The sequence below is a fragment of the Acyrthosiphon pisum genome, chromosome A2 (assembly GCF_005508785.2).
Source record: "Acyrthosiphon pisum isolate AL4f chromosome A2, pea_aphid_22Mar2018_4r6ur, whole genome shotgun sequence".
Taxonomy (NCBI): domain Eukaryota; kingdom Metazoa; phylum Arthropoda; class Insecta; order Hemiptera; family Aphididae; genus Acyrthosiphon; species Acyrthosiphon pisum.
Genome location: NC_042495.1, coordinates 76,800,466 through 76,823,788, shown reverse-complemented (window position 1 = coordinate 76,823,788; position 23,323 = coordinate 76,800,466). Strand labels below are relative to the sequence as shown.

General features: G+C 28.6%; 1 protein-coding gene across 3 annotated transcripts; it reads left to right on the top strand.

The window, feature by feature from the left end:
- The first annotated feature begins 264 nt into the window (after positions 1-264).
- Positions 265-22,066, top strand: LOC100161670 (hydroxymethylglutaryl-CoA synthase 2). Of its 3 annotated transcripts, XM_001945901.4 has the most exons (6): positions 265-647; positions 734-910; positions 17,930-18,095; positions 19,582-19,768; positions 20,092-20,234; positions 20,334-22,066. In XM_001945901.4, exons 1-6 carry the CDS (start codon positions 561-563, stop codon positions 20,534-20,536), a joined length of 963 nt encoding a protein of 320 aa, XP_001945936.1. In that variant the 5' UTR covers positions 265-560; the 3' UTR covers positions 20,537-22,066. The 3 variants fall into 3 exon arrangements, with proteins under 3 accessions (XP_001945936.1, XP_008179645.1, XP_016657180.1); XM_008181423.1 differs by lacking the exons at positions 17,930-18,095; positions 19,582-19,768; positions 20,092-20,234; positions 20,334-22,066 and adding an exon at positions 12,507-14,327 and having other exon boundaries at positions 319-647; XM_016801691.1 differs by lacking the exons at positions 265-647; positions 734-910; positions 17,930-18,095; ... (1 more) ...; positions 20,092-20,234; positions 20,334-22,066 and adding exons at positions 10,674-10,866; positions 12,507-14,327.
- The last annotated feature ends 1,257 nt before the right edge of the window (positions 22,067-23,323 follow it).

The following is a 23,323-nucleotide window of genomic DNA, read 5'->3' as shown; positions in this document are numbered from 1 at the left end:
GTACATTTTTAAATATTTTAAATACAATTTAAGACTTTTTCAGCTACTATCATAGACCATTAAAATATTTTTTAACATTTCGGGGGGGGCTGCAGCCCCCTCAGCCCCTCCCCTGGATACGCCACTGAGAGCTTATATGTCATAGTGAACTACAATTTACATTTGAAAGGTAATTGCATTTACAGTCACTACAACAAATAAGCGCTAGATAGGAAGTTTCCAGCTGTTTAATACTGATAATGGAGATTCATTTCGGTAGACACTTTTCTAGATTCGTTGGGCAACCATACCATCTTTAATCTTGATTGTGTTTGTGATTAAATATGTTATCACAATGAACGCTTATCACTGACCACTAACCGTATTACACTACTCAATGACCGGACGATAGTGACGTGTTTACCGTGGAATAGATTAAATGATAATGATTTGGTTTTGGCCCAAAAATTCAATTGCCGGAACGTCTCTCGTGAGTCGTGAAAGGTTATTGTGTTCTAAGGTCAAGGTTTTTCTTCTTATGACCTCATGATTGACTAATTTTCGTACGTGGTAAAAGTAGTATGGAAAGTATTAACGACGATAAAATACAGAAGACACTCGTGACACCGGGTATTGGTGGTCAGCCTACTTTCTCCAACGGAACAAAAGTAAGTCGAAATAAAAAGAAATCCTTTTCCTGTTTCGGGTTCTTTGAAGTGCTTACAGTTATTACTTTTTTTTTTTTTTGTCCTAGGTATCGTTTCATTTTGTGACGCGAGTTGTTAGCACTAATAGTGTGATTGACGATAGTTACAAATGGCCCAAGCACATGGAAATCGTTTTGGGGAAAAAATTCAAACTGGAAGTCTGGGAAATTATTTTGAAGTCAATGCGTGAAGGAGAAATTTCGAAATTTATTGTTCACAAAAGTGTGAGTATACCAATCCTTAATAGAAAAATTATTACCAATTATTCTTCTTTTAAATTACGTATGCAGTTAATTTTGTTGCATGTTACTTATGCTAGTTTAGAACATTATTGACGTACAGTAAAAAATACTTATAAATAATCAATAACTTAAATGTAAAATACATGTTATTATATTTATTTTTGAAGTACCTATTAAATTTCATTTTTATTAGCATAAGTATCAACACATATATTCCCTACTTGAAAACATATTTTGATTTATTGTTTATACCTATTTAATGTTATTTATGTTTGGTAGGTATTACCTATGAGAAATTAAAACATTTATTACTGAATTATTAAGAAAACTGACTATTACTGTTCAATTATACTTTGGATTATTTATTTGAATATTAGTATTTTTTAAATTAATTATTAAATAATAATTTAGAAGATATTATGAGACTTTAAGACCTCTATACTTCAGGTGATAAACTAATAACTAATAAGTATGATACATTTTCTACTATTCTATCCATATGTATTATGAGGTTTAAAGTTACCTATGCTTTTAATAGTACTTACCTATTTAATATTTATTATTCAATCTTTAAAGGTATCCACTACTTAATGATTAATATATTTTAGCTTTAATGTTACACTACTGAAGAAAAAAAAGGTTAAATGTATTTAACTATATTAGGAGTTTCCTATAAAAATTAAACTACTTAAAATAGAGGGATGATTTCATAAATACTCGCAATGCCATATTGAAATAAATAAATAATCTTGGAATATATTTTTTATGGTGATAACATATTATGATTTTTTTGTATCTTTACTTTCTATTTACAGATGCAGTAAATTTAATTTAATCCAAGTATTTTAAAACTGATTAACATAATTTTATGAGTATATATTAAAAAAAAAAATTATTATAAATAATATTACCCATCGTTTGCTTCAAAAACGAGATATCATATATTCATATTAAAGCATAAAAAACTACTTTTTTTTATTTATAAGATGAGCGAATTTACTGAGCTAATTTAATAAGCAAATTTACTTAAGTATTTAATATAATAGTAAAAATTTGAGATTAATTTTTGATATTAATGTATTGCATGCATGATGGCAAATAACTAAATTGGCATATTGCGATTTCTCCTAACAGTGATTAATCTATTAAATTAGGTTTGATTATGTCGTAAATTTACTGATTATTTGTATTTATTGTTATTAGAAATGTAACCTATTACATTTTATTTCTTTATTTAATAATACATTATTTAGTTTTTATTATTAATCATTTATGTGTATATATAGGATCATATTTTTATGTGATATGAAATATTATATAATATATCATAATTTATAATTAAATGGTTATTATGGCCATAGTTCATAAATTAAATTGTAATATTTAATTGTGTTATAGACAAATAAACATATATTTCATGTTATGTAATCAATCAAAATAATTAATGTTTTGATAGTAATGATATTATTACCAATACTACTAATTTAATTATTATGTAATATAGATTTCTAGAAATTGCATTATAATAGTTGGTAGGCATTTAAAATGTTTAATTGTAATATTGTATTGAAATACTTAATACATAATCATATTATAAACAGCTATTATTAGTTTTGTTTAATACAATTTTATTTTCCGTGTAAAATGTAAATTATTTCTATAATACGATTTCTTAATTTCTACAATTAAGAAGACATCGTACCATGTGTTGTCTTCGTCTTATTAACAAATTGCGGAATAAAAATCACCGGGGTAAAAAATCCCCTGACTAATATTACTCACAACCACATGAAAATAATAGAACAAATATTTTTTAAACATTATAGTTAGAACCTATCTATCATTACCAAATTATAAATATTTGATTACAAATAGGTATATAAGTATATTATATATTACTTATCATTCAAAAAATAAATATGTATATAATATTATAATTCTCGAAAAATTAACAATAATATTTTATATTTCGATATTAATACTCATAATTTAGGTAAAATTCTGTAGAAATTAAATTCCTGAAATAAAATATTACGTTTTCTATAACATGTTGACGATAATGTATAGAATATAAGAACTTCAAATTTTACCTATAATATTGTCTTGCATGGGGAAATATGTACCTTTGATAATATATAATATGCCAGGTTTGTAAATGGCAAAATAAATTTTCCAGATTTTAATTAAACAAACTAATAGGTAATTAACTGCGAGTAGTGAGTACTATTTATGCTATATTTTGAATTAATTAAACTAATTAAATATTTCTTACTATTGTTTGATAATTATCGATCATTCGAAATATTTGTATATACACTACGTTTTTAACTGTGAGCAGTGAGCTCCTATTCATTGATCATTGTTTGGTAATTATTTTTATTTTTATATTATAATTTTTGCATCTGTATAAAGTAAAATTTATAAAAACGTCTCCAAAATCATATTATATAAAATACTATAGGAAACTCTAAATTTTTAATCCTAATAGCTATAAAAATTTAATATTTTATATATTTTAACTACAATATAAATTGCACATGTTTGTAGTATACATTTTACAGAATTATTCGTAACTTATTATCGTAATATAAAACAAAATATTATTGTTAATTTTTTGAAAATTATTTATTATATTAATATTTGAATGATAAGTATATTATATAATATACCTATCTATTTGTAATTAAATATTAATAATGTGATAATCATATTAATTAGCGTTTAAAAAATAGTTGTTCTATCAGTGGCTGTGAGTAATATTGTATAGTCTAAAGGATTTTTATTCCAACTACCCTTATTAACACATAACATAAGGAGTACGGACTTTCCAGTGGAGTATTTCTACCTACACTTAAAATTAGGAAACCATAGATTAGTCAGTTTTAGTTTCTCAAAAGTGGATAGGACTGCACTACAATCCATTCCACGAATCAGTCCGCCGACCGATTCTCGTCAGTGCCGCGCATCCCCCACCAACTACACGGACCACTTGGTTCTCAACGCACCAATCGAATCATTCGTGATGTGCGAAAAGTGATTATTCTCTCGTGGAATAGACTATTGGTACTATATTTAGTATTTATCCATTAATATTCGAGGATCATGAATTAAACGGTCTTAGATCACACTCAATGTAAACCATAAACTATTGATCAAACTTAGGTAATAGTATATTGCGTGGCAAGTGCGGGAAGTGAAACTAGTGGAAGTGCTATGAGTACCTTCCCGCACGAACCATCAATACTATTTTTTTGTCACGCATCTGAGTTCATCGACCACTGACCAGTGTCTGGTTCTGCAAGGGATACTCCTAGCACTTTTTGGGATTTCCATTTTACCGCCCGGCACTCTGGGGATTCCCACTTAACCATTTGCTGGACGTAAAAAGGTCGCTTTCGAACGCTTCAACCATCATTGAAAACTAAACTTCGGGTGAAATCGTGACAAAAAAATATTATCTGTGTATTTTCATTGGTTTTTACGCTGGGAGTCATGAGAATGTAAAATAATATAATAAATAACGTAAAAAACGTACGAGGGAACACAGAATGTTCTTACCTTGTTTACCTAAGTTTACCTTGTTTACCTTTACCTAAGTTTGATAATAGGTTAATTCACTCTAATATTAAGAGGACGTTGCACCTGCATATTATGTCTCTCCATCTTTCAAATGTACATCTAGCAAAAACTGTTTTTCGCAGGAAAGAACCGAGAACGCTACATTAAGTCATAACTAAGAAACGAAATGTTCACCATACAAGAAGGAGAACTTTGGCTGTGTAATATCGTTTTTATTTTTTCATTATCAGAACTTAAAAAAAAAGTTATTTAAGTTTAAAAAACACAAATAATGTCGGATTTTGAAAGAATAAGAACTTTTTTTCGTATAAGTGATATCAGAAAAATAAAAACGATATTGCACACCCAAAGTTCTTATTTTTATGTGGTGAAAATTTCATTTCTTTTCTATGACTAGCCTTCTCGGTTCTTTCCCGTACTAAAACGTTGTTGTTATTCCGTACGTGAGTAAGACGGAGACAACATATGCGAGTAAAACGTCCTCTTGAAACTTAAATCACACCATTGGGACTGATGAACAAGTTTGGTATGTTCATCACACCATTGGAACAAGTTTGTTATGTTCGTTTGTAAGACTTGAGATAACACATGCGGGTGTGACGTCCTGTTATCAATTATTTTAATTTGATGTATTAGCTCGTGTATTAGTAACAATATACAGTAGACGCCGCTTATAAGACTCACTTTGGGACCAGCACAAAGTGAGTCTTATAACCGAATGAACCTTATAGGCGAAGTGGAAAAAAAAAATTAATTAGGTATTTATAAATTTTATTTCACTACATATTTTGCTTTGATTTTAATACATTAACACATATTACATATTATATACTTTATTATTGAATAAATTTAATAATCCCGATAAAAAAAACTAAAATTATAATAGGTAAATATTACATATAAAAATTATTATACGTTATAAGGTACCAACAGAAACTAGAAATAATCAACACGAATATTATTTAATTTTTCAATACCAATTTATTTCTAAATTATAACCAAAAAAGTTTATTTTCTACTATTTATTTTACGAAATTTGAGTCTTATAACCGAAGTGTTGAGTCTTATAACCGATTTTTTTTTAATGTATTTGGATACGTCCGGACCGTTCCAGACCGTTCCAGACGATTTTGAGTCTAATAAGCGACTGAACCTTATATCCGTGAGTCTTATAAGCGGCGTCTACTGTATTTAAAATTACGAATTATGTTATTAGCGCAAAATTAAATATATTTAACTTGTTGTTTTGGTTTTCGGGGTAGTTGTCATTTAATTTTAAGCAATGATAACTCATATCAATATTTTCTTCAGACAAAGATACATTTACTAACATATAAGTAATAATTATAGTCCCAAATTGTCAACTAGTATGTTTATTTTCATCAAACAATGACGCTAAAAAAATATAATTTATCAGTAGGTAATCCAAATATTTAAAAAATAATATTTATTAATTTGTAATTGTTATAATGCAGAGTTGAAACAAAGATGTATACTAAACTGATGGCACTCTGCCACTCCTCTTACATTAGGTACCTAATATAGGTATATATTAATAAATCAATGCATCCGATAATACATTTTAACACGTTGAATGCGTAGGTACTAATGCCATTTGGCGTCATGAGCATTTTTCAGCAACGCGTTTGACGCTATTCGGCATCTAATATGCATTTAAAATAAAATGGTTTAATATTCCCTACTCGTGGCTGAATGTTATTTTATTATTATTTAGCGTGAATTAAACGCATATGTTTTTAAATATGTCTACATACGTCGTTATGAGTAGTTTGAAACTACTAGTTTCTTTATTTTTTTTAAATTTAATTTGTTTTTACTTTTATCATACGCACTAGATGAAAACTTCAAAAAGACATACGCAATCAACGTGTTAAGTAAAACTTTGAGTAGGTACCAAAAACTAGATAAATAGGTCATGAATAAATTGTTAGTTTTTCGCAATCTTCCAAAAAAAAGAAATTGAATGATAACATTTTCGTATAATTTTTTATCTAGCCGAGCCGAACAGCTGGTAATGAAATAGGTGTGCCTACTACACTGGCTACCGCTGAGTTCCCAGATATTTTGTCTTATTTAATAAACCCAATTTTGACCGTCTTGACATCAGGGGCGTCATTTTTTTTTAGGGGGGGGGGGGGGTGATGGCAAGGTGGGTATTTGCCCCTGTCTGATTTAAAAGCAGCCCGATGGGCTGGTGCCCAGTTTTTGCTGTTTTACCATTATTATATTTTATTAGCGCAAAAACATGCTTATTTTATAATATTTTTAGAAAATATTATATTATGTACAAAAAACAATATATATATATTATAATTTAAAATAAATATTAATTTGTAAATATATCGTATAACTATATTATATTAGTAATATAGTATAGGCTATAAGTGATGAATCAAAAAAAAATTGATTTATAGATAATGCAGTTGATATATTTTCAAAAATAAAAAAAATAATGTATCCTAATAAACTACTAATATTTTTGTTTATCAATATAAATATTGCTAAATAATAGTTCGTAGACTTTAAACTGATATAGATATACAATTGTTTTTTATAGAATATCTGCTACCTTTTATTTAAAAATGATGTTGCTTAGTTAATAAAAAGGATACCATAAAAAATTTTAAGCAGATAATATGTGGTTGCGAGCGAAGCGAGTCGTTTTTTTTTACCCATTCAAAACCTTTGCCCCCCTTTATTGAAAACTGAAATTACGCCACTGTTTGACATTACATCTAAAACCTTTAAGTGAATTTATTAATGTCTATTTATGTAATGTTGTTCACGTGTCGAAAACATAAATAAATACTCTGAAAAAAAGTTAATCATTTATAGGAACATTATACATTTTGACGAATAGTTTGATGAATTAGAACATTTTTTTATAATATCTTTCGTAACATTGTTAATCGTTGTTTGATTCAATCATATAATACCTTTATAGTGTGGTTATGTTTTTACAGGATTCATAAATATAAATTATCTCTGAGAGGGCCACCACCAGTAGAATTTTTTCACCGTCTTACACTCGTACATTACACATGTTTACATTATATACTTCAAACATTTCTTTGTATTTCATAATTAATTTATTGTAACATTGTTAAAATCAAGGTTTAAATGTGTTATAACGATATTATAGATACAATTATAGAGAAAAACATCCGTGTTTATAGTTAGAACCGTTTTTTTTATTAATGCCTAATTATAAATAGCTATAAACTTAAAAATGTGAAGACTAAATAACTAAATAACTATAATAACTTCCTTTAAAATCAAAATACTAAAAAAATCTTTTGACCGAATAGATAATGATACCTTAATATTTAAATAATCATCTATAACAATCACAATGACTTAAATACGGAAAAAGGTTTTTATTAATTTCTTCGTATGTATAAGACTGAAGAGAATATTTACTGATGCGTCGGATCGCTAAGTGTAAATCATAAATAGTTTATGTAGATCAATTGTCATAATACAATGTGAAAGTAATCATTTTCAAAAGTCTTTTTTATGTAGTATGTGAATAACTTTTGATAATTTACTAAAATGAGTGCGGGATTAATAAATAAAATATAAGTACCTATTATCAAAAATAGTACTGTCAAACTAGAGGTGAATAAATGTACCTATTTGTGTTTCATGTGTTAATTATAAAAATAGTTTGTTACGATTTTGGAGGTTTTTAAAAACCCACTTGGTACTTAATAATACTCTATGAAGTCTCTAAAATGAGTTGAATGTCTAGATATAACATAATATTTACATTTTCACATTTTATGACTGTAAGAGATTCTTAAAACACATCCAAGAGTTCGACGAGTCTTTTAAGGGTAGAATTTTATCGATTATCTACATATGTCAAGTACAGAACTATGTTGGTATGGGTGGTTATGTAATATGTAATTAAAATATTTGCCAAGGTTTCCGATAGTCTAACATTCAGGCATGGATTTAGATCAAAGATCTAGGGGATTCAACAATTTTGTGACAACACTTATACAATATACGCATTAAGTATAGATACAGTATTAATTATAAAGTATTTATAATCAATGATAGTATATAGTAATCTATGTTTTTTTTTGGTGGCGGTGAAAAACTCTCTGGAACCGTCCCTGTTAACATTATTTGTATATGTACGTATAGAACGAATAAAAAATGTAAAAGACTTGAATATCTGCACATGGCTATTATGTGAGTATTTTTCTCTATAGTCAATATCTTTTAACCTACAACCCAATATTGTGAATTGGCCTGTGTATTTAACCAAATATACGGATAGACATAGACAGTTAACAAAAAAGTCAAACATACCAAAAAAATCTTACATTAATTAATTTGGAAAAATGTTAACCTTAAAGTTTATCTTAAGGTTGTCAGAACCATTACTCAAAGTCTCAAAGGTTATTTAACGATGAAATTGATTAATATTCATTGATGAGTAAGTGTTAAGTGTATTTAATGTAATTATAAATACCAACTACCAATAATGTATAGTAAATACTAAATAGTATAATTGTATAGTAAATTATCGACAACTTCAACAATTATTTTATGAACCTAGTTCTAGATAACTCTGAGAAGGTCTGCTTCACGAATAGCTTATAATTATTTTTTTTTGATTTTTCATTCATTTTTGTTATTATTGATTCATATAAATCTACTATCAACCAATAAAATATTAAATTATATATTTTTGTTACTGTACTCTTGTGCGGTTAGAATATATTGAATGATTAACATTTTAATATCGATTAATTATCATCAAAGGCGGGTATAATGTTGATAAATATTCGTGTCTAACACTCTGACGTCACATTTAGGAGCAGCAAAAATGCTTCGTTCTTACAATTTGAAGGTAATTCGGTTTCTGGTAGCAAATTGGATTTAGTTGGTACTTTCAGGGATCAAAGGTAAAAATCACTTTTTATAATAATGGGGGAAAAAAACTACGGAAAGTTGATTTTTGGTTTTACGTTGTAATTATTGTAAAAATGAAAAACCTTCGCAATTTTAAATTTTTACTGAAAACAAGAATACAATCACTTATATTAGTATTTTCTAAACAAAATATAATTTTCAAATAAAATTGATTCTTTTTGTCCTATTTAGGTAGGTATAAAGATATTTTACATTTTCTAGTTTTTTTTAGGTTATTTATATGTGTTATACACATTTTTAAGCTCGGTAAATATGGTTTAATTTTTATAATTTTTCAATAAATATATAATAACATTTTTGTTTATGAGTAAAGCTTTAAAATATAATATATACGATAGAATATTCTTACAGAAATTAACAAAATATAGAAAATACATCATAATATTTTTCAATTATTTAGAGGTAGGTGCTAACTTTACTATTCACTTTTTTACTTGTTGAAAATGTATTTTAGATATTGTTATGTTCAATATATTATTTAAATTAATTATAAGCCATTTATACCACGAACCTATTGATTCCAATCTACGGTACGTCGGTATTGACTTATAAGTTAATAACAGCTAGGAAAATCATAATTATTTTTATAATATAATATTCCGTTTGTTTTTTTTTTTGAGAAAAATTATATCAACCTACTGTATGCAATATAATACATAATACGATATATTCTGTACTCTGTAGGAATATAGGCTGTCAAACACTCTCCGTTTAGAATCTTTGTGTATGTACAAACTACAATGATTTTTCTTTGTTATTACTTATTAGTTATTACATATATATTTTCTGTTATAAAATGGTCGATTCTGTGTATTATTCCTTGTACATTTTCACTCCACTATTATTAATTACGTATAGGTACAATTATAAATTATTTGTACGACACGTTGGTATAGATAAACAATGTATACTAAGAGCAATGATAGGCTTGATGGACAAAATATAATTTCGTCTTACTATGCCATTAAGAATATGTACAAATTTTGAATAAATAAAAAAACGTTATTGTTATGGTATACTAAATGTATTAAAATTTCAGAAAGATTATGCTATAAATAAACTCATTGAAAAAAAATAATATGGTTTGATAAATGAATCATCCGGTATATTAAAATTTAGCGTAATAAAATGTTATACTTTTGTTTTTACAAGTTTGATATCCATATATATTTACTTCAGTGTAGCCGCAGCTTAATTGTAGTGCATCTACTAAAATATGTACACGATCATTGAATTTATTATTGTATACTGTCTTCTTCTACTCGCGATTCATTTTTTCGTGCACTTTACATCTAAAGTTCAAACCGTGAACATATCTAATTTTCTTTAGTGAGTTTTCAATACCTCAACAATTTATTTTCCGAATAAAGAACTATTTACTAAATAATCAAGTATGTTTGCATTATAAATCTAATACATTTTTAAAATATCATTATAAGTGCTTTAGTATTAAAGTGTATTTTTTAAAATTGTAAAAATATTGGTTGGTAAGAAGGTTGAGCATCATTAATATTTCTATGTATAGTGAATAAAGCTAAATTCAATATTTTTTCCAAGTTTGATATCTAAGAAATAATTGCTTAAAATAAACAAGACAAAGTCGTTAAATATTTTAAACTAGTTAAAATACTCCTACTCAAGTTTAAGAAGTACTTCGTTAAAAAAATTAAAATATATATATATTAAAATATCTTAAGTTAGTAATTATTTTATAGGATTTTTAAATAATATTAGTATTGTAAATATGGCTTAAACTATATTATATAACAGTATACATAACATCGTTTTAAAAAGTATTGTAAATATTAACTAATTTATGTAATACATGCAGTAATATTTTTAAATTTTAAATTTAATATTTTTATCATAATTATAATTATACACATCTATCGATAAAACAGAAAAAGAGTTAATAGTTCGAGGTCATTTCCTCAGAAATTATCCAAGCCGTCCAAAACATACTATAAATATTATACTTTTAATTTATTTCATAAATACATAATTTTTAAGATATAGTTAATAATACAATTATGTGCATTATTAAAATTCATATTAACATTACTTTATAATAATATGTTGATTTAATATTTTAATATTTATATAATATATTATATAAAATTCGAAGTATTTATTTTTGAAATCTATAATTTACTTATTTAGTTTAGTGGTACAATGTCACAATGACTAACTTGAATTTTTAAACAAGCACATATATTGTAATTATATTAAATAATTAACTATTCATATTCTATTTCGTATTCTCGTAGTTTTTTTTATTTACTAAAAAAGTGTTTACCTACTGATCGTATGGATGATACAATAAAAAAAATTTATTATAAATTATTTTATTTCTAGATTGTGAAGACCATTCATTTAAATTTATTACCTCATACATTAATTGAAATTATAATATTCTGAAATTGCTTGATATTTTGGATGTATTATTTTATTTCATATTTATTATAATATTGTCTAAATACTAATTTAAAGTCTGAAATAACTCTAAATTTTTATTTTTATTTAATATGTATCAAACACATTATAACTATTTTCCTGTTAATTTTTAAATATATTCTTCTTTATATAAGTATAAAATCGAAGTTAGTTCATCAATGATTACTGAATAATATTAACATACGTTTAATGTATTGTGATCGACGATCGTATTCTGCAGCTATTGAAATTTATTATAGATTCTGGTTCTATAAAATATACAATATACATTATATTATGGTCGTACTTATCTAAAAATATAGGTGACAAATTATATTTTACATGAGAAAAGAAACACATTCCCATAGTATTGTGTACATACTACGGTTTGAATATTTTAAATATTAAGAATGCCGAGATGTTTGCTTTAGACTTACAAATAGAAATGTATAACTGCAATGGTTGTGAAATATGCAGTGAATAATAAATGTCCTTAAAGTGGTTTTCTTTTTCTTTTTATTTTCAAATAAGTGGTCAGTGTTTGTAGTGATTGTTCTTATTAAAGTTTATTTTTGTTTTGTTTTGTTTTAATTAACAGGTAAATTAAGATTCCAAACGATTTTTTTTTATCATGGACCATTGGCCAAAAGATGTCGGAATACGCGCTATTCATTTTGTCATACCGTCGTTGTACGTCGATCAAACTGATTTGGAACAATACGACCAAGTGTCCGAAGGAAAATACACCGTTGGTTTGGGCCAAAAGCAAATGGGTTTTTGCACAGACCTCGAAGACGTGAATTCGCTGTGTCTGACGGCAGTCAGTCAGCTTATAGAAAACAACGGTATTAGCTATTCGGACATAGGTCGCCTGGAGGTGGGCACCGAGACCATAATTGATAAGTCTAAAAGCGTGAAAACAGTTTTGATGAAACTGTTTGAGCCCAGTGGCAATTTCCAGGTCGAGGGTATCGACACAACGAACGCCTGTTACGGTGGGACGGCGGCCTTGTTCAACGCGCTGTCGTGGATGGAGTCGAGCGCGTGGGACGGTAGGCTGGCCGTGGTCGTTGCGGCTGACATCGCTATCTATGCCAAAGGCAACGCGCGACCGACGGGCGGCGCCGGTGCAGTCGCGATGTTGATAGGACCGAACGCTTCTTTGGTGATCGAGAGGGGCCTCCGAGGCACGTACATGAACCACGCGTACGATTTCTTCAAGCCCGACCTGACGTCCGAGTACCCAGTGGTGGACGGTAAACTGTCCATTGAGTGTTACCTGAACGCCCTGGACCAGTGCTATAAGTCCTATCTGAGCAAGTGCGGTGGCGGCGGCGCCAACGTCGACCTGAACAGGTTCGATTCGTTCGTGTTCCACACGCCGTACTGTAAACTGGTGCAGAAATCCCTTGCCCGGCTGTACCTGAATGATTTCGTGAACAGCGACACGAAGGATGAAGACTATCCGGGCCTGGGACAATACAAGAACGTGCACCTGCCTGCCACGTTTTTCGACCGGGACATTGAGAAGACGTTTATGGAGCGCAGCAAGACCGTTTACGAGAACAAGACCAAGCCGTCTTTATTACTGGCGTCACGCGTGGGCAACATGTACACGGCATCTGTGTACAGTGGGCTGGTATCGTATCTGGTGTCGTTGCCGCCAGAACACCTTCCCGGCAAGAAGATTGGCGTGTTCTCTTACGGTTCCGGTTTGGCGTCGTCTATGTACTCGATCAGGGTTGTCGACAACGGTTTGCCGAGTCTGATCGCCAATATGAAGAAGGGCATCGACCGCCTGGAGGAACGGATACGCCTCACTCCCGAACAGTTCACGGAAGTGTTGGAAGTTCGGCAAAAGTCTTTGCACCAAGCGCCCTACTTACCTGTCAGCAACAAAGACCAACTGTTCCCTGGCACGTGGTACTTGTCCTCTATCGACGAAATGCACAGACGCTATTACGAGAGGAAAGAATAGGGTGTGACCGTTGCGTCGTCGTATAAAACGTCTAAATAGCTATATAATATAATACGTATTTATATTCCCTCGGTGAAAATGTATTATTTATCGGTGGCCGATAAATAAATCGTGTTAGTCCCTGTACATCAAGCGAATAATGATTAGTGTTGGTACTTTTTAAAATTCAGTGTTAATTTTAAGTAAAAATCTTTGTACTTGTTTGGATATCGATTATTGGTTTATATTTTTTTTTATACATAATATGTGTGTATATATTATATATTATAAAGGCGTTATGTATTTATTTTGCATTAATATGGTATTTCCCATTAATATTATACTCTTGGTGTGTGGGTTTTATTGACAACAATTATAATAATTTTAAGTCGTTATCGAAGTGTGGTGCTTCATATTGTTCATTTTTTTTTTAAATTATAGACATGACATTATGACAACTTCAATATTTTTTTTTTTTATATTGTGAATCATACCTTATTCAAAATATTATTCACTGGTTTAAAAATTAAATGAATTTATATATTTTCATCAAAATATTAAATAAATATATTTTAGCGGGCAACAATTTTGATTTTAAAGTTGTATTAACCACGGTATTTTCTATGAAAAAATAAAAAAATTTGATTGTTAAATGAACCCGTTCAGTTATGAAAGTACATACCTAAAAATAAACGTTATACCATAGGTACCTAATGAATAATGATAAATTATAATAAAGGCATTGAACATGTTCAAATAATAGGTAAAACTTGGTTTGCTAAAAAGTTTTGTTGAATAAACTATTAAACTAAAATTTAAAAATCTTAAGTGTACTATGTATGCTGTTATAATATATTTTTTGATTTACTGCTTATATGTCATTAATTGAGAAATATAATTCTTTTCGATGTTTAATAGATGTAAAACTATACAAATAATGGGACGGCTACTAAATCTGTAAACACTTAAACTACTTATTGGTCATAATTCATAAGTAAGTAGACTTATAAACTATAATTTTAATTGTGAAACAAATATTTTACGTTCTTTAATTGAAAGTATTCCTGGTCAATGTATTATTACAACGGTGCACGAATCTATTGATCTTTTTATCGGCCACACCAGGTACAAAAAAGTATTCCATAATATTTTGTAGCAATGCGTACACCAAACTTCAAAGTTATACTTTGGCTAGTGGAAACGTGCTTTTAATATTGCTTTAAAAACGTATTGTTTTTAAGTTTTTTGTTAATAAAATGATTTCAAAAAAACGTAATGTTATTCACATTCCCTACGAAATATGATCATATTATGACTATGATAATATTTAGTAAATAGCATAAAGGTACCTAATATATGATGTACCTATTATTATATAATATGTATAATTTGATTGGAATTTATAGTTTAGAAAGTTTATGAACTATTGGTAAAAATATGTAAATATATTATACAGAGTTATATTAAATCGCTATTGTCTTGTGAAATAATAATCTCAATAAATTGTATTGTTGAATTTCAGAAAAAATATTAGTTATTTCACTATACTTAGTTAATTTAATTTAAGCGATCGTGATTGGAATCCATTTGTTTTGAAATTTCGTTCGCATTGTCGAATAGAACGACTAATACATTACTCATATAAGATCAGTATGATTGAGTGGTAGTTGAACAAATAACCGTCATACTGGAAAAATAATATCCCCCCAGTTATACAAATTAAGACAATGCGATGAATATGTTAAATTTAATTGAATATAAATAATTTCTAAGAATTATTTTATACAATATTTTAAATTAATAATATCACCTAAATAGTAAATTGAAAATAAAAATATAAAAAAGTAAAATTATTTGTGTTTTAAAAATTGTAGTACCTACTACCTAGTTTAGGCTGGTTCTTACGACCTCCGGTTAAAGTTAACCGACTCTTTACCGGACATTGTAAGAACGGCCCTTAGTATTTGTACCTATATAAAATAAGTTAACTGTAAAATTAAAATAATATATACCTAGTGATTATTATCAGATATGGTGTCTTATACCGAAACTTATACAAATAATAAATAATTGGTCAGTTGGAGTTACATCTTGATCGTGTTTACTATTGAGTATCGATTCGATTTGAGTATACTGTTAAAAATACAAAAGTTTAATCATAATTTTTTTCCGTCGTAACCAAGGAACATTTGAACCCGTATGCCAATTACCTACATATTCTATATGTACGGGCTTGGGATTGGTTTTATGATTATTTTATTGATAAAAATCACTAACTAATATATTAATATGAGCGCACATAGATTACAATGAGTTACGAGTACACAGCTTGTCCCTGCAATATACGACCCCATATGATTAGCCATTGCCCATTATAGCCTATAGGTACTTTTTTGTTTTTTTCTTTTTGAACCGACGCGTTAATACTCGTAATACTTCCGCGACGTCGTCAGCCATAAGGTACCTCATAGGCCAGGGATGGCGAACCTATATGTCACGCGTGTCACGGAGTGACACGCTTGCATTATTTCAGTGACACGCCAATTTCAAATATAATCATAATTTTTACTTCACTTTCCAAAAAAAATAATTGATAATTTGAAACTATCTTTAACTTATTATTGAAATATATCGTAAGATATTGTAATCTGTACTTTCCATTTCCTAAGCTCGTAAACGATTAGATTAGATTATCAATAAATTCGTTTTTCGCGTTTACGTACAAACTTAGGTGCAACCACAGATATGTATAATAACTAGATACCCGACTTCTTCTTATCAATGACGCTGGCAGCCATTTACAACTAGGGCAAAATAGTATTATCAGTATAGGTATATGTATATATAAGTAAATATGTATATGAATAAATGTAAACATTGCCAAAGTTGCAAATGGCGTCGGGCATCATAATTTAATAATGTTGTTGTATATGGAGTCGGGTATCTAGTTATTATACATATCTGTGGGTGCAACAGAACAGTCAACAGATAACAGATAGTTTCAGATGCAAATAAAATCAAACCAAACATTTTGATTTGACACGCAGTTTTCAAAAGGTTCGCCATCCCTGTCATAGGTGATGCGTGATAAATTTATAGATGGGGGGGGGGGGGGGCTAAAGCATGTCATGTTTCTGGTACACAACTACATAATTTAGTTTAGCCCTTCATCCCATAAATTTGTTTGGTTACATTTTTGGAATATTACATTATAAGTTATAAATTATAACCAAACAAATTAATGGGATGATGGGTTAACCTAAATTTGAGGGGGCTTAGCCCCCTTAAACCACTCTCCTCCCACAATTCGATGCCTAAGCCAATACTAACCGGAAACTGTAAAATTGTTATATCTTAGACTGTCGATGATTTGTAATTATTAATAATCTTTGTTATTGACTACCGTTTTTAGACTTAAATCTTAGCTGGATTTACCACTTCAGCCTACAGCAGTGCACATCAAACATACATATTAAGCAGTTGGTATATAATATAAATTATAAAATATAAATATATTATAATTACAATACGCACCTATACTATTTTCTATTGGTATACTTGTTTTATTTTAGCATTCAAATAAATGAACTACGAATATATAAATCCATACATGATTGTTTTATTAGTTGTAGTACGTTAGTTTAAGTAGGTAGTAAACTGCTTAAAAAAAAGGATAATAATATGACCTAAAAAAAAAAACAGGAAATATAATATGAGAAATGCTAAATATATTATGATAAACAAATATTATATCTTATTTATGAGGCAAACTCTGCAAGTATAGGTACGTTTGATAAAACCTAAATTTTAGTTGTTGATTATTCATAATTGGTTCGACAAGGTTCAAAAATGTAATTTAGGATCAAATATTAAAATAATAAATATAATAAAAATTACAAAATTTCGAGGGTGGCTCTCGAAATCATCCATGTAAAATAAAAATATATATTAAGTATAAACTGAAACGATTTAAAACGTAGTCTGCCAGTTATAAGTATGCAATATATTAGTGAGTGTTACAAGTTGAATAAATAAACAAATAGCAATTAAATATTTGTTTACAGTTGGTAGCGTCTTATCCGTTCATTTCCAAGACGTTGCGGGACGCTGGTCGCACGTCTGTCCCGAGCACGAGTCACTGTTGCACAGCTCAACTTCAAAAAAATGGCACTGGTTACGACGACCTCAACGATTTATTGGCGGATCCAGCGGATTTGGAATTCACTATAGGTTTTTAAAAATTATTGATACAATGATACTTAACGGCTAACACAGTAATACACCAACACCTGTAACCTGCTGGTGTTTGGTACCTATTTTTTAATGCCTCGGTTGTTCTGTTATTCTAAGCATTTTTTTAATTGCCCTAATTAGTAGGTTGAATGTTGATATTCGATAACTTTCATAGAGGGGGTAGTAGCAAGGTAGATAAGAATTTTATAGGATATTTGGATATTTCATGTTGTTATACCATTAAAAGGACTACATAGGAAAAAAAAGCCAAGAGAAACAAAACCTTATTCTGATTATTACGAACATTAAAAAACCAATATTAACCAATTTGGTCTAGCTGTTTTCAAGTGATGCGATTACCAACGTACAGCATTTCATCTCTATTTATATATAAGATTCTACAGCGTAATTGAGTGTTGCACCTAATCTTATATAATATTTTTTTTTTTGGAACCCTGAAGTTTTAATAAATAAAAATACTATACGTAGTTTAGTAGTTATGGACTAAAAAAACTAAAAAGTGTTGCAAATATGGTAGGAGTATAAGCATCCTGTAATATATATTATATAATATAACCTAAGACGTACAGTTCACTTGCGTAAAACACTGAAGTCTGAAACTTTAACTTTTAAAATGTTATGACTACTTATGAGCTTTTGAAATATGAGTAGATGTATTTAACTAATTTACATTTCAAAATATTTTTCTTGTTATATATACAATCGTCAATCAGTACAATCTTAAGACGTACATTTATTTTATTTCAAGATATGTTCTTTATCTACAGAATATTATATTATTTTAATTTAATTTATGACGTTTGTTGAAATTTTGCTGAGAAAATTCCCTTAGATTCCCTTAAATTAGCCTATCTCAGTCTAAAATGTATTATAGAGTTATGTAAAATACTTTCAGTTTCTTTCATTTACTACCACTCTTATACAGTGTTTCAGTATTTTAGTGTTATAGATTTGGAGTATATTTTACAATGGAAATTATTACACCAATAAAAATAATTGTAAATTGTGTTACAAAGGATACATGTGTTTAATGAAACATACATATTAAATAACAAAACATTTAATCGCAAAAAACTAGTACCTACCTATTGCAAGGAAGTACACGGATGGGTGCAACAAAGTTAAAATAATGAAAATTGGCAAAGCTCATCTTATAAAACATCAATATTTGTCTTATTTAACCGCTTTTCTTCATATTACCCATTAAAGGATAGATCGAGAATATTTGAATTGAAAATAATGTCATTTAATTATTTTCGAAATCTGACGTATATTTGTCACCTGCATTTTTGGTAGGTATCTTGTGTCTAGTATCTATAACTTACTGTCCTAATAGCAATTTGAGTTAAATTGAGTCCTGGCTTTTTTTTATACTTCAATACTTAATAAACTATACGCCACACGAGTAACAACTTCCTGAGCATACTAATGAGCAGTGACGTTTGATTGTATGCACAAATAGATTTGCTGAAGATCGAGGTTCCGGGTTCATTCGAAAAAGAGACTTGGCTATTGGATGAAAATGAAAAACGAAATACGATTCCTGAACTCAAAGAAGCCGGTAACGAGTTATACCACAAAGGTAAATACAAAGAAGCTGAAGAAAAATACATGCTGGCTCTCGGATTCTTGGAACAAATCATGATGAAGTAATTAAATACCTATATAGGCTATAATATAGTAATTGTTGTAAATACTGTTTTTCCAGAAATCGCCTGTATATTTTTTACCATTTATAATTTATATATTATCATAGGCGCAAATAGCGTTTGGGATTTGGGGAGGCTAAAGCCTTACTTTGATAATATTGAATAAGCTTAAAACAAAACGTAGGAAATGTTTGGAGGGGATATGGACATTTTTGGGAGGGATTAGCCCCTAAAGCCCCCCCCCTATTTGCGCCTATGTATATTATGTACCTATCTAAAAATACAAAATACTAATTTATATTATTGTTATCTTTATCCTGAAGACTTAAACCCCGTGAAAAGGAATGGGACGAATTGAACAAAATAAAAACTCCGCTGTTACTGAATTTGGCTCAATGCAAGCTTATTTCCAAGGATTATTACCAGGTCATAGAACACTGTACATCAATTTTGGACGACGACCCTGGTGCATAAGTTTTAATATTTAATGTCTTATATAATTACTCTATCAACTATCAATTCAGAATTCCTAAACATGTTATAATGGTTGTTTATTCTCTTTCAGATAACGTCAAAGCATTATTCAGACGTGGAAAAGCAAATATATCAGTGTGGAAAATGAACGAAGCCAGAGAAGATTTAAAACATCTTTCTACTCTGGATCCTAGTATGCAGGTTTCGGTCAACCGATTGCTCTGTCAAATCAACGAAGCATTGAAGATAAAAGACGACGAAGATAGACAAAAATTAAGGGGAAAACTATTCTGAAAATTGATTTTTTTAATATTAATGTTATAAATATAAAATATTTCGGACTGCATTTTACTAGACACATGACACTTTGATTATTATTCGTGTTATAGGTAATAATAAACGCATAATATTAAGAATTTATAAATCCTACATTTTTCCAACTGTAACTTTTGTTGATTAATAGTTTTATAAGAGGTTGTATATTATATTATTATACAATAACCTTTTAAAATTATTTAAAATATCAGTAACTACAATGTTTCTTTTTATAATTAACAAATATTATAAATACTAAACAATCGATACATTGTTTAGAAAAATGTCAGTTTGACATTTGTTGTCTCGATGTCTCATAGATTAATTGTAGCAAAACTTCTCTTTCATTATCGTATTTTTTAGCCAAACTGTTAAAATTTAGTAATGCATAACCTTTTTAAAAATGTATGAAGAAATTGTTAATTTAGTGGTGCTGTAATAGAGTTTTATATTTTATTTTTCATATATACTTGTAACCAAATAAAGTTAATAGTAGTTTCTTTAATTCGTAACAGAAATCCCCTATGTAGAGCAACTGCATTTACATCTAGTAAATGGTTTAATAGGTCATGATGCTTACCTACTTTGAGAAGTTTGGCTTCAAAATGAGAAATGTGAAGAACGGTTTTGCTGTAGTTTCTAATTTCTTGACAAACGTCGTAAAAACTAGGTACAGCAGGGGAAATATAATATCTTGAGGGATATAACTGAAGTTTTCTTGCATAATATTATATTATATCCATGTAGGAAATATAATCTTTAAATTTAGTTATGAATAGGTTAATTTATATTTTCTTATAGATTGTATTTTCTTATATTACATTATATACATTTAAGATTTTATTATATAACATTAATTTTAAAAGAAAACACTAAAATATGTATGTTTTAAATTTAAAATACCCGGAGGAGCCGGCTTTGTAGACCCGAGTGGGCCCAAAATACGATCTTGCAGACTGAATAGTGGTGTATCGTAGGTAAATTTTTATTTCCATTTCGTCTGATATATTACTATAGGGAAGCTTTTATAAGAGTGATGTATTTGATATTAACTCTAACCGTGAAACGGCGAAACACTACTTAAATTTGTCAATTCCGATTGTTAACAATATAATATAGTTTAATTATTTCTACACATTTTATATTTATGATTTTGGCATAAACAGAAAAGTGATAATCAAAACATTATTATGAATTATATATATCTATAAGTACTTATCTATATCTATACTTATCATTAATTTAAGTTTAGAGCGGTAAATATTACCAAACCCTATCACAATAAAATGTTATTTTCATTAATTGTTACAAAAGTGTATTTATTATTAATATAAAATCTGTTTTCATATAGACATAAAATTATGACATTATACGCAGTTATATTATTTTAAATATTTTGTACGATTCTCTTGTTTAATCTTATACGTATTCTAAAATATTGTTTAATTACTCGGATTTGTAATGGTATATTTAAATAAATACATAGAAATTTATTTTGTTATAAAAAAATTGGTTTTTTATTTGTCTGTTATCGTCTAAGGATTCCAGGGTGATAAGGCCTGTTTGTTATTGGAATCGTAAAAGGTAAAACCTTTTGATTTATATATATTTTAGTATGCGGATTAGCTCATCGAGGGACGGGAATACTTCATTCCTGGTGGGCCGATCGTCGTGTTAATACTCTGGGCCGGTTTAGTTGGATTATATAATAGGTATTTTATTAATGAACTAGGTTTTTTTATTAATAGTGAATTGATTGCCCGCGTTGTTTGCTATCATATTACAATTCTGGCTGCACTAATAAGTAGTGTTGGACGAGTATTGTTTTTTAATTTCGAGTCAAGTTCAAAATTCGAGTACTCGACAAATGCCGAGTATTAAAAATATTTGAGTACTCGACAAATTCCGAATATTAAAAAAAATTCGAGTACTCGACAAATGCAGAGTATAAAAAAAAACTCGAGTATTGAAAGAATGCGAGTACTCGACAAAATGGTCGAGTATTTTAAAATGTACTAAAAATAGATTTTCCAAAAATATTATATTTTCTTTCATACAGTTATATAATTAATTAAAACTATTGTTATCAAATACAAGTCCAAAAAAAATTTAGTCGAGTCGAGTCAAGTAGGTACTCGAACTCGACTCGAAAATTTTTCCAAAGTCGAGTACTCGACAACACTACTAATAAGTAATATTATTGATTATAAAATGTATAGTAAATACTATAGGATACATCAGTTAATATATTTTATTTTTATAAAATTTGTTTTAATATTTTTTTATTTGATTAATAGATGCATGTTATTTTGGTTGCACTTAATAAACCAAGCTGATAATTTGAGAGGAGCGAATGTATATTGATTTTAGATTTATGTAATTATGTAGGTGAATTTTTTTGTGATGTCTGTCGTCACATTTTGTAGCAATAAAAATGCTTCGATTTTCTACTTCAGCATTTTTTCTGGTAGGAAAGTGAATCTTAATACTTTGTAAAAAATTCATAGTAGTTTTCAAAAGCATCTGGGAAAACAAAAAAAATCAGGCAAGTGGATAACATTCTGTTGTACATTTTGGTGTCTAGATAAGTTACTATAATGGACGTGTTAAATTTGAATTCAATGATATACCGGGTGATTCTTTTATCATTGAACACTCATTATTTCAAGAAATTTAAATTTTTTTGAAAATATTTTTTTACATAGTTTCAAGTTGCTTATAAAACAACGTTTTTCTTAAGTATTTTGATACATGAAAATCGAATTT